Source organism: Chelonia mydas, chromosome 2, assembly GCF_015237465.2.
Source record: "Chelonia mydas isolate rCheMyd1 chromosome 2, rCheMyd1.pri.v2, whole genome shotgun sequence".
In the NCBI taxonomy this organism is placed as follows: domain Eukaryota; kingdom Metazoa; phylum Chordata; order Testudines; family Cheloniidae; genus Chelonia; species Chelonia mydas.
In genome coordinates this window covers 34,822,700-34,835,561 of record NC_057850.1, presented here as the reverse complement: position 1 = coordinate 34,835,561, position 12,862 = coordinate 34,822,700, and the positions used below count along the sequence as shown (strand labels likewise).

At 47.1% G+C, this 12,862-nt stretch overlaps 1 protein-coding gene across 2 annotated transcripts in view; it reads right to left on the bottom strand.

The window, feature by feature from the left end:
• Window positions 1-5,090, bottom strand: part of LRP12 (LDL receptor related protein 12) — a 103,889-nt gene extending 98,799 nt beyond the window's left edge. For both annotated transcript variants that reach the window (XM_027818464.3, XM_027818465.3), the window contains exon 1: window positions 4,679-5,090. In XM_027818464.3, the coding sequence (XP_027674265.1) occupies window positions 4,679-4,904 (226 nt within the window). In that variant the 5' untranslated portion in view covers window positions 4,905-5,090. The remainder of the gene's footprint in view (window positions 1-4,678) is intronic.
• Window positions 5,091-12,862: the final 7,772 nt, after the last annotated feature.

The following is a 12,862-nucleotide window of genomic DNA, read 5'->3' as shown; positions in this document are numbered from 1 at the left end:
CACAGCCGGAGCTGTGGGTCAGTGCCCAATGCTAGAGCCCACCGCTGTATGGCCAGAGCCAGGAGCTGAGTGCCGGAGCCCGGGGGTCAGCATCCGCCACTACATGGGAACAAAGCTGTGAGCCGGCATCTGCTGCTGTGCACCTGGGGCAGGGGATCAGCACAAGGGGCTGGGGCCGCACGGCTGGAGCCGTGGGTCAGCGCCTGCTGCCGTGCAGTTAGTGGAAGGGAACACCACTAGGGGCTGGGGACATGTGGCTGGAGCTCGGGGTCAGCACCTGCCACCACACGGCCGGAACTGGGGGCCAAAAGCCGACTGAAGCTCCACGACTGGAGCCGGCAGTCAGCACCTGCTGCCCCGCGGCCAGAGCCAGGGTTTGGCGCCCAAAGCCCTGTGCTTGGAGCCCACCGCCTTGCAGCTGGGACTGGGGTCAGTGCCTGTGGCCAGAGCCTGGGACTGAAACTAGGGGCCAGCGCCTGCTGCCCCACAGCTGGAACCAGGGGCCAAAAGCTGAAGCCCTGCAGTTGGAGGCCAGGGCTGTGTGGCCAGAGCCAGGGGGGTCAGTACCCGCTGCCCCGTGGTTGGAGCCCAGGGCCGCACAGCCAGGTTCCTGAAGTCTTGCCGTTGGAGCCTGCCACCCAAACCCCTTCCCCCCAACGTGGGTCAAGAACTCACCTTGCTCCTGCAGTGTTGCGCCCCACCTCTCTCCAGAGGCAGTGCAGAGCAGCGCATCCAGGAGCAACAAGGAGGAGTGCAAAGGGCCGATGCTTTGCCTCCCCCCATCACCACCCAGGAGGCGGTCATGGACGCATGAAAAGCCCCTGGTGGCTTCATGCGGCCACGGTGGCCGCGTATGAGAATGTTGCGCTAGTGACTGCTGCTCTTCCATTTACTGGAGGTTCTCTGAGTCTGCAGACATCACTGTATCAGTTACATACAGGTCACATTTTTGAGCATTTTGCAACCATGCAGTCTACAAACTTTTTAAATGAAAGCTAGGATTTAGGTTTCATAGTATGACACTGCAATTGGAGCCACAGACATGGGTCTATTGTAAGTATACCTAACCTGGCCCTGGTCCCAAAGGGCACCTAAGCACAATTTTGAAGAGCAAGTTAGCTTTATGCCCCCTTGCACAAAAGATGATGAAAGATTTTATTCAGACAAATTCTGGGACCCTTTGTGATAACAGACCCTAAAGTATATTTATGGGTTTGTACTATTAAATTTTATTTTATTTTATTTTCAAGGAATACAAAACCATTCTAACATACTGGGTTTTAATAGTTGTGTTAAAAGTAATTCCAACAAACAATGACTGTTTATCGAAATATGTTTGTTGAATAAACTGTAAAAATATTACTAAAAAGTAATTGAAGAATCTGAATTTAGTGTACAGCAATTTGTTACACTAAATGATCTTGTTGGGAGAACGTGTTTTGGCTCTCAAATCAACCTACATGAATTATCATTTCTTTAGGAAATTAACTAAACTAACCTAGCAAAGTTCTTCTCACCCACTTGCCTGAGTCAAGCAATTGTTTTTAAATGGATGAGTAAATTATTATTCCTCCCTCTCTCATCATTATAAACTGGTAGGACAGTAAAATTTGTACCCGGAATGGTATGTTTTCATGGCAATTCTGCAAGATGAACTAAAAAAGAAAAACAAGTAACTGATTTACAATAAGGTTATTGTAAATTAAATCACTCTTTTATATCTCTAAAACCTGGACTGGTACTGGTCCAGGACAAAATACCTCAAGTCTCAGAACACAAATATTTTTTCCTACAGCAATTTATTTTCCTGGTCAGCAAATAAGTCAGACACCTGTTGGACAATGACTGATATAAAAGGAGGAGTCCTTCAAGAAAAGTTAGAGACAGCACCCAGGTAGAAGTCTCAGCACCCTTTTTCTCCTTGGCAATAGACATAACAGAGGAGGTTGAGATGCTCAGCAAAGCATTGCCCAGGGAAATCATTTGTGGAGCCCCCAGACTCAGTTGTCCTCTTATCTTTGACTAGTAGGTCTTTGATAAAAACCTTGTCAAAACCTTGACTAAAGCTGCATGGTGTGATCAAGGAAGTTTTTTGTTTTTTGAAAATATACAGATATGTTAGACATCTTCTTGCAAAGTACGGGTATGGTTTTATAATACTGTACAAATACTGTAAATGACATCAGGAACCACTATTATAAATATGATTTCCTTTTTGTTTGGTTCAGTCAAAAAACCACAGAGCAATTAAAAAAATTAACTCATCGTGGCTGAGTGCCATGCAAAATGCATGGATGGGCATACACACAATTTCCTAAACAACGAAGTCGTGTCTGCTTTGCATGGAAATTAAAGATCTCATAGTACAGGGGCGGCCAACCTGTGGCTCTTCAGAAGTTAATATGTGGCTCCTCGTATAGGCACCGACTCCAGGGCTGGAGCTACAGGTGCCAACTTTCCAATGTGCCGGGGGGGGGGGGGGGGGGTGCTCACAGCTCAATCCCTGGCTCTGCCACAGGACCTGCCCCCACTCCACCCCTTCCTGCCCCCTCCCCTGAGCCTCCACTGTCCTTTCTCGCCCCCCCCCCCACCCTGCCTCTTGCACACCACTAAACTGCTGATCGGGAGGGGAGGGGAGGCAAGGCGCTGATTGGCAGGGCTGCTGGTGGCTGGGTGGCACTGGCAGCAGGGTGGGGGGAGCTGATAGTGGGCTGCTGATATATCACTGTGACTCTTGGGCAATGTACATTGGTAAATTCTGGCTCCTTCTCAGGCTGGCTACTCCTGTCATAGCGCATTCTATAGCATGCCCAGTGCCTTGGGCCAAGATTTCCCTACCACTTCCTACTGTACTACGGATCAGTTTTCTTCCAATTGCGGCTTTATTTCATTTGTGCTGATGCCATATTGGTGCACATGTTCCAAACCTTGACCAATTTACTTACAAAGTTATACTCCTTTCCCCTATCTTTGTCTTTACAGAAGAATGTGATACAAGATCAGGCCTCATTCTACACAGATAAACAGTCTCATGTGTGATTTCAATAGGATTACTCAGGTGTAAATTTAAACACATGTAAGGGCTTGTCCAAACTATAGATTTGTGCACCACTGCAGTTAATATAGCCGTAGCTACATCAGCAGAGACCTCCAGGATAGATGTGCTGCTCTAATGTAAAATGGGGCTTGCACCCATTCAATTTACTCATTTCCAACTTGCAGTAGTGCACTGCATCTACCTTGCGGGGTTACCGTGCTGTCAGCAATGTAACTACGTTAGAGTAGCTACACTGCTGCAAAAATCTTGGGAGCAAGAATCCGTAAGGTTGTGTCTACACTGCAGCTGTTGTGCCTCCCAGCCTGGGTACACAGCATTTGCACTAGCTCCACTCCCCCGTGCAAGCTAAAAATGGACATTGCAGCTCAAACTCTCAAGCCCTCCCAACCTGCTTCGTCTGAGCTCAGGTGGCTAGCCTGAGTGTCTGCCAGAGTTTCAATGTCCACACTGCTATTTTCTGTGCACTATCTCCAGAAAAGCTAGCATGAGTCTTTCAACACAGCTGGAAGACTTGTTCCCAAGCTGCAATGTAGATATACCCTAAGTGTTTGCAGGATCGGGGCCTTACACCTGCTCCGTTAATTAGCACAACAAACCCGGAAGCCTCAAATTTAACAATATACTTAAGCACATACTTAAGGTTTAACAAGTGCCTAAGTAGCTTGCTAAATCAGAGCTGCAGCTTGTAAGCTCTTCACAGCATAAGACATCATTTACCTTTTAACACACTGTGGGACCTAATGAAAACAAACACCATCAGAACCCAGTAATGAAATTCTGTCCTCAGGAAGAACTCCCAAAGAAGCCAACAGGAATTTTCCACAGTAAAATCTGAGTAACAACTGCTGGATTTGGCCTACTGTCTGTAAATCATTCTGAAATACTTTAGGAGGAGAAATGCTGCAAGGGATAGAAATGATAAGTATTTCTTTATACAAGGCTGAGGTTTAGGAAAGAAATATGGGTGTTTATGTTAATATAATAAACACAGTATCATTACACAGGTTGAACAAAAACAAAAAAGCCAAAACGAGAGCACAGAGTTCTGGAATTGCTTCAAGGCCTTTCTCTGTGTGAGGATGAGTCAAGAACTCATCACATAATATTAGCATCATCATTTTATCATCTGACATAGTCAGGGGATCACGTCCAGCAATGACCAGGCCTCATCTGTCTCAAACTGGCCAGACTGGAGCACTTTGCAGGGATTTATTAATTCAGTGATTTTTACAGTCACACAACGGCTCTGGAGTTTGCCGATGCGTGCGTAGGGGGAAGGAGGTATCTGGGCCAAGTCCCAGGCTGAGTTTAGGGGAGCCCCCGGGAAGAGTCCACCACCACGGACTGGAACAACAAGAGGGAGATAAGGCAGAAGACATTTGAAGAGAGGGCCTGGAGGAGGGGGTTTAATCGAGATCAGGCCGGGGAAGGGGTTTGGGGGAAGAGAGGGTCGGGGTCATTAAACCGGGGCGGGGGTAGGGAACTAGGGGAACCTCTCCCCGGCAGTAGGGCTGCGATGCCCGCCCCTCACCCACGGAGGAGAAAAGAGACAAAGGGGGGTTCATCCGCCAACCCCCCTGCCCAGGGGGCGGCCCGAGCCCCTCAGACGCGGGTACCTACCGCAGCAGGAGAAGACGAGGAACAGGAGCTGCGCCGACCGCCAGCCTGGGGACCCTTTTGTGCTCCAACAAGGGGCCATAACACCGCCACGGGGGGAGGAGCTGCAGCCGCCGAGCCCCACGCTAGAGCCGCCGCCGCCGCCGCCGCGGGAGGGGCCAGGCGCCCCCTCAGACCGGAGCCCGGCGGAGCTGCCTGCCTCGGGGAGAGCTAGCGGCCCTCGCCTCATCCGTCGGCTCGGGGATCCATGAGACGCCGCCGGCCCCGGCCTCCTTCTCGCGCGCTCCGGCGGGGCCCAGTGCAGCTGCGCAGTGGATGGCCGAGCGCATGGATTTGCTCTCCACGGGCTCCCGGGCGGGGAGCGGGGAGCCGGCGGAGGGGAGAGGAGCAGAAGCCCGAGCTCCACCCCCCGCTGCTGGCCGAGGAGGGGGCGGGGTGTGACGAGGTGGCTGCGCCGTGGCCCGCCCCCCCCTCGGTGTCCCCTTGCTCGCCGCGGGCCCCGCCCGCAGGTTCCCGTCCGCCCCAGGCCACAGCCTCCTGCAGGAGCGACCACCGCCCGGCTGAGAGAGCGGGGGTGGCTCCGGCCTCTCGGCACTTGAGGACACTGGCCATCGTGCGGCTTAGGGCTTGTCTACACCTCAACGGCTGCAGCGGCGCCGCAGGGCGGGCACTACCTGCGCCAAAAGGAGGGATGCGCCCATCAGCGTAGATAATCTGCCTCCTGAGAGGCAGGAGCTAGGCCAACAGGAGAATTATCCTGTCACCCTAGGGCTGGCAACAATGGGGGTGAGGTGGGTTTAACTATCCCCGGGGTGGCTTTTTCACAGTCCTGAGCAATGTACAGTAAAAGTTGTGTTATTCGGCACTTTGCCAACTGGAAAGCTCCATAAACTGGCATTTCAAAGATCTGCATTGAAAGTCCGGTGTATAGTCCAGTTGGCGTGGGGCTGGCAGGCTCCCTGCCTGGCTCCGCATGGTTCCCTGCTAGCAGCGACATGTGCCTGCTGCTCCTACATGGAGACGCTCCAGGCGGCTCTGCACACTGCCCCCGCCCCGAGCGCTGGCTTTGCAGCTCCCATGGGCCGGGAACCATGGCCAACAGGAGCTGCGGAGGCGGTGGTTGCGGGCGGAGGCAGCACACCTGGCCACGCCTTCGCCTAGGAGCAGCAGGGACATGTCGCCGCTTGCAGGGAGCCAACCTAGGTGAGCGCCATCTGGATCCGGCACAGCACACCCCTCCTGCACCCCAACCCCCAGCCCTGAACCCCTCCTGCACCCAAACTCCCTCCCTCTTAGTTAACCAGAATTTTAACTTACTGGCACCCCCCATTCCTCCAACATGCCGGATAACAAAGCTTTTACTGTAGTTATATTAACCTAATTTCTTAGTGTAGACCAGGCCTTCATCTGCAAATGCACAGCCAATATACATGTTAGGCTTAGGTGACCATACACAGGAAAAGCCAGGGCCATCTTACAGAACAAAGTGTTTAAAATACCTAAGGGTGTATTTTTAACTTTTAATGCTCATCTCAATAGATTTCTTTTAAGGTCAGGAAAGCAAGATTCAGGAAGATGTTATTCAAAATTCATGAGTCCAGTGCCCTATCTGCTACCGCCTACCTCAGTTACTGTAGACAACGCTACGATCGTGCTTGTCACTCAACCCTGCAAACAAGGGCATCATCTTCAAAACAAACCCCTTTCTAAGTGCACGTATCCAGGATACATCGAAATTTTACAGATTCTTTCTGCAGAATATAACATAAGAACAGCCATAGTAGGTCAGACCAAAGGTCCATCTGGCCCAGTATCCTGTATTCCAACAGTGGCCAATGCCAGATGCTTCAGAAGGAATGACCAGAATAGGCAATCAAGTGATCCATCCCCTGTTGTCCACTCCCAGCTTCTAGCAAACAGAGGTGGACATTCAGAGAGTGGGGTTGCATCCCTTACCATCTTGGCTAATAGCCATTGGTAGACCTCTCAGTGATATGGCATCATCTCAACATTTCTAAGATACAGACTTTCCTATCTACCGACATAGAAAAAACTCTCATCCAGCCTCTTGTGTCTCAATTATTGCCACAACTTTCTCTCTGGCTTTGACAAATGCAATCTTATCCCACTCATATTCCAGAATGCTGCTGCAAAGATCATTTTCCTAACCTGTTGCGTTCACCATGTCACCCCTCTCTCTGCATCTGTCCCCCTTCTCTGTCACAGCAAACACAAGCTACTTGTCTTTACTTTCAAGGTCCTTCACACCCTACCATCCCCTATCTGTCATCTTTCATTCACTATCAAGCTGTTGACTTGCACCTCTAATCACTCCATGATGCCAGCTTCCATTACCCACTCGTTAAATTTTTAAGCAAGCACCCTCCATTCATGCTTGGGAGGAACTCAACAAAACTAACACATTATCCTCCTGCAAAACTCTCCTTAAAACTATTTTTCCATGATGCCTACAAAAAAAACTTAACAATTAGGTCCATAGCACATAGGGTGCTGAGACCATACCTATCAAGTTAACCAGTATTGTCTCACTGTACTTTCCCATCAAGCTCTCTATCTGTTGTGTCTTGTCTTTGCGGCAGAGACTGTCTTTTGTTCTGTTTATGCAGCACCTAGCACAATGGGGTCCTGGTCCTTAGGTGGGGCTCCTAGGTGCTATGGTAATATAAATAGTAAAAAATAAAACAATTCTTTAAAAGAAAACCATTGATTTTGAGCCTCTAAATCATCTCCTGGGCCTGTTGAACCAATTTGGTCACTTTCTTCTTTGAATGCCTCTACTGGCTCCTCATGTGCTACTGCATCAGATTTAAAATGACAGATTACTTCCATCAAGGTTTTGGGTAAATCTGGTTCTTCCCTGGATGAGCTGCATGTGAGCTGGGCAAGATTGGATTTGTAAAGACCAGAGAAGAGGATGTTAGGGGAATTAAGATGCAAGATAATGAGATGATGATGGCATTTGTCAGACTGTCAGATAACTGCCTCCATCCCTTCTTCCACGTGGCCCCTTATACACACCAGATACACAGATGCTGGAAAAAATTGTATGGGGGGGTGCTGAGAGTCATTGAACCAAACTGTAAACCCTGTATATAATGGATACCAGGAGGTGCGGGAGCACCTCCAGCACCCTTATTTCCAGTACCTATGACACGTACCTCCACCCCTTCCATGAGGCCCTGGTCCTGCCCCGCCTCTTCCCACCCCTTCCCCGCCCCCATTCCAACCCCTTCCCCGAAGTCCCAGCCCCAACTCTACCCCCTCCCTGCCCCTATTCCAACCCCTTCCCCAAATCCCTGCCCCGGCCCCGCCTCTTCTCCGTCTCCTCTCCTGAGTGTGCTGTGTCCCCGCTCCTCCCCGCTCCCTCATGGAAAGTCCTAAGCACTGGAAGGTAGGCGGAGGAGCAGGGACACAGTGCACTCGGGGGGGGCGGAGACGGGGCTCAGGGGGGCAGAGCGGGGAGTAAGGAGAGCTATGGCGGGCCGCAGCGGCTCACAGGCCACGTGTTTGAGACCCCTGATGTAAATGGTAGGAAAGTAGAACTTAAAGGGGGAGATGTAATGGAATGATAAACTGTATTATACTGTTTAGCCACTAGATGGCACTGTGTGTAGAAAGTAGTTTAGTTAAGGTAAACCAAGGCTTGGCAACCCTTTGGCATACGGCCCGTCAGGGAAATCCGCTGGTGGGCCAGGACGATTTGTTTACCTGCAGTGTCCACAGGTTCGGCCAATCGCAGCTCCTAGTGGCCACGGTTCACCATTCCAGGCCAATGGGGGCTGCGGGAATGACATGGGTCTAGGGATGTGCTAGCCATCACTTCCCGCAGCCCCCATTGGCCTGTAACGGCAAACCATGGCCAGTGGGAGCTGTGATTGGCCAAACCTGCAGACGCTGCAGGTAAACAAACCGTCCCGGCCCGCCAGCGGATTTCCCTTCTGGGCCGCATGCCAAATGTTGCCAATTCCTGAGCTAAACACAGCCAAATCTGGCAAAGCATTACAGGATCTTATGATGAACAAATTGAATAACTTTATGCTGGAGCAGAAATTGACACCATACTACTACTGTGCATTAAAACAGGAAAACATAAATACCCTGAAATGTCTCAGATGCTTCTTCTCAGACCAAACCCAGATTGTCATTATAGGTAAGCATTCCTCCACCCACAATTCAACCTGGTGGGTGCTGCTACAGAAGCAGTTTCAACAGGAAACTTTGGACACTGATGATGTCATCACACTATTTTTTAACTTGGGTTTTTACTCTGGATATTCTTTCCCTTCTACTGATTGGCTATTGGTTCCACCTTTGCTTGCCCCTTCCGTTACAATCACTTCATTACACTTCAGGCTTACTTCACCTATCCTTTATATTCCCCTCCTTCCTTCTATAGCTCCCTTTTCTTCCTTTCATTCCATCCCTATCCCCCTTATCTCTCTCTGTCTCTCTCTCGTCAATCTCCCCTTTCCCTTCTCTTTGTCTTGTCCATATAGATTATAAACTCTTCAGCATGGGGACTGATGCTTATTGTACGTTTGTGCAGTACCTTGCGCAATGATTTTGGGCCCTCTAGACACTACCATAATACAAATAAAGAATAAGAGTGTGTGCAACTTAACGTGTTAACTATGAATGATAAAGTCCTGTATGATCTGGGTCCCAGCGAACTGAAGAAATAGATCCCTTCCCATTGTGGCAGTAGAGATTATGAGAGGTATTAATGCTAACAGTCCTAAAGCTATTTAAATGCCCTGTGTGCTGGAGTTCATTTTGCCTGTAAGTTCAGCAGATCCCAAGTCTGTGGAACACTAATATTTTTAATTTTGTGCTTGTGCCCCAAGTTTGTATAATTAAACTCATTTTATATATTTTAAAATAAATAAATAAGCAATAGAAAATCAGAACTTCAAACATAACATTCCATTAGTTTTATAACACAACACAAACAATGAGCATGAAACCAAGAATATCACCTTTCATCTATTACACAAATGAGGTGTGTTTACAAGAAAACAGTTGTTTGCACAGCAATTGGGAAAAGGAGGTTAATAAGCAAGCTCTTTATTCAGCACCTGAGTTTCCTCTGAGGCAACGTCTACTCTAGTTCTAGAGCACACTCAGTAACTGCACCGCAGAATGATGAAAGGCAATAGAAGTTGCTGCCAGAAATGCCTGGACCAAGGCCACTGTGTTTAAAATATATAGCAATGACATCAGCAGGGTCTGCTTGTATTGTGCTAGGGTGTGTATTGGTATTCCTATCTCCTTTTGGAGAGAATTTAGCAGAATGTTCATGCAATCATCAATCTCTCCTATGATTGAGTATTAGTAGTACGGTAGTGCCTAGGGACCAGTCAAGAATGGAGCCCCGCTGTGCTCAGCACTGTACAAACACAGAGTAATAGACAGTCCTTGCCCCAAAGAGCTTACAGTTGCAATAGCTAAGACAGATTCTGGGTAGGGGAAAGAGATACAACATACAAGCAAAGTGAACCGAAAGATGGTCTGCAAACAGTATTGATTTAGCTGCTCTTTAAACGCAGTTCCCCACCTGTAAAATTGAGATATTTCCTCTCTCCATCCTTCGTCTGCATTGTTTGTTTAGAATAAAAAGAAAAGGAGTACTTGTGGCACCTTAGAGACTAACCAATTTATTTGAGCATGAGCTTTCGTGAGCTACAGCTCACTTCATCGGATGCATACTGTGGAAACTGCAGAAGACATTATGTGGCAGTTTCCACAGTATGCATCCGATGAAGTGAGCTGTAGCTCACGAAAGCTCATGCTCAAATAAATTGGTTAGTCTCTAAGGTGCCACAAGTACTCCTTTTCTTTTTGCGAATACAGACTAACACCGCTATTACTCTGAAACCTTTGTTTAGACTGTAAGCTCTTCCAGGCAGGGACTGCCTCTTACATGTATGTACAGTACCTTGGCAAAATGGGGTCTTTAAGCACTTCTTTAATATTACTGTTAGTATAATAGGCATAGAGGATGACATTTGGAGCCACATCATGAATTCTATTCTGACTGCTAATCTGTGGGTTCTGTAGTATCTATGATAGTCATGGTATCTGTAACATATGCTGACATGAATCATTGCAAGCTAATTTCTTGGTGATTATATTTTCACCCACTGGAAAGCTTGAAAAGGCTTCTGGGTCTCATTAAGGCATTCACCTGTTGCTGCAAGGGCAACATTCTCTGAGATCCAAGCACCTAGTAATACTCTCAAGAGAAGATCTGTTATATGAAGGGAAAGCCTGACTCAGTTCAGCTTTTAGCACTGTACACTTTGCTTGTATACCTGAAGAATCTACTGCCCAGAGACTCAGCTGCAACTAAGGAACACACAGCACAATTCAGGGTGTGTGCACAAAGGCAATTTAAGACACCTTTTGCTCTCACATGATCCTGGGGAGTTCCTTGAGTGTAAATTTGACCAGCCTGAAGGCAATTCTTATTTGCATTATTTGCCAAGAAGTCATGCTTCTTACTTAGAATATACATTCTTTGGGACAGGAATTGTCTCTTTGTTCTGTGTTTGTGCAGCAGCAGCACAATGGGGTTCTAGTCCATGACTGGTGTTCCCAGGCACTACAGAAATTTAAATTAATTAAATAAATAATACCACCAACAGAGGGGTGGCCTAGGAATCACTACATCAGCTCTAGAGCACTGGAAGATACCTGCTGCACTGGGTTCTGTGGCTGGCTACACTGGCTTTATGGCCACTTTATACTGGTAGTTTAGTGCAAAGTGACTAGTGGGCAGACGAGGGCTGGGCCTGTGTATTGAGTTTCTTTAGATACCCACAAAATCTACAGTCACATGCTAGTCTTGTCATTAGAAAGATCTATGGCAGCTCTTTAGCAGCCAGCATCCATTACCTTTTTGCCTTTTGGAGAGTGGGGAGTATCTGCCCAGTAATACACACAAACAATTTCTGCCACTAAACCACCATACCATTTTTAAAAATAAGCTTCAATCCAATCAGAAAACAGAAAAAATCATGTGATATAAATAATCACACACCATGAATAAAGTGAATAGGTTAAGACCTAGTCAAAACAGACAATTCAGAGGCTGAAACGGGTTGCATAAAACATTAAAGCAATTTTGAACAATTAAATCAGAAACAATATAAATCTGTTCACAGATTATTCTGTCCATGAATCAGGCTAACTATCAAATGAAGAATTCACTATTAATGGTTTTCCATCTGTAGGATAGGCATACACAGAGGGGTGAGGGAGACACAAGGAACTGGGGAGAAGGGAGAGAAAAGGGACATTCATATAGCAAAGCAGAGAAAAAGGAAAGACAAAAGCACTGGAAGAGAATTATGCTCACTACAAAAAACTAGAAAGTTAACAGAAGTTTACGTAAATGTCTTTTTGAACCAAAGCTGGCTAGCTACAGTTGAGGGAGGTACTTATAAAAAGGTAAAATCGGTTTTCTCAGGGATACTCCAAATATGTACGCAGATTTTTGTTTTTTAGGTTATGCTTTGTTTTTCTCATGCATAGTTATTGAAATTATTATTGTTCCAAGCTGCATATTAAAACTGGCAGCGTCTTTGATTTTTAGCAATAAGGCTAAATCAGAAGCATCTTGTTAAAATAATATAAAATAAAATATAATTAGTTCTCTCATATCATCTTCTTTCCAGTCACTAGGGTAGCAATAGCTTTGGCTTAATGAACTGCCCCTAATATTAAAGAGCTGTATAAACTCTACTTTTACATAAGTAACTAGGTTTTGAAGGAGTACTTGTGGCACCTTAGAGACTAACCAGTTTATTTGAGCATAAGCGTTCGTGAGCTACAGCTCAGAAAGCTTATGCTCAAATAAATTGGTTAGTCTCTAAGGTGCCACAAGTACTCCTTTTCTTTTTGCGAATACAGACTAACACGGCTGTTACTCTGAAACCTAAGTTTTGAAGATAGCCATAGGCTGTGTCAGTGAAAAACTAAAAATCTTCATGCTTCATGCTAACATTTACACATTTGGGGCTCTGGCTTGTTGAGCACAGTTAGTAATATTCATACACTTTGGCCACAACTCCAGGATTTCAGTTCACAGTGTGCATGCACAAGCTCCAACCTTAGCATTTGGAAAGGGAAAAAACAAACAAAACAGAACAACCTTGATTTTCATAC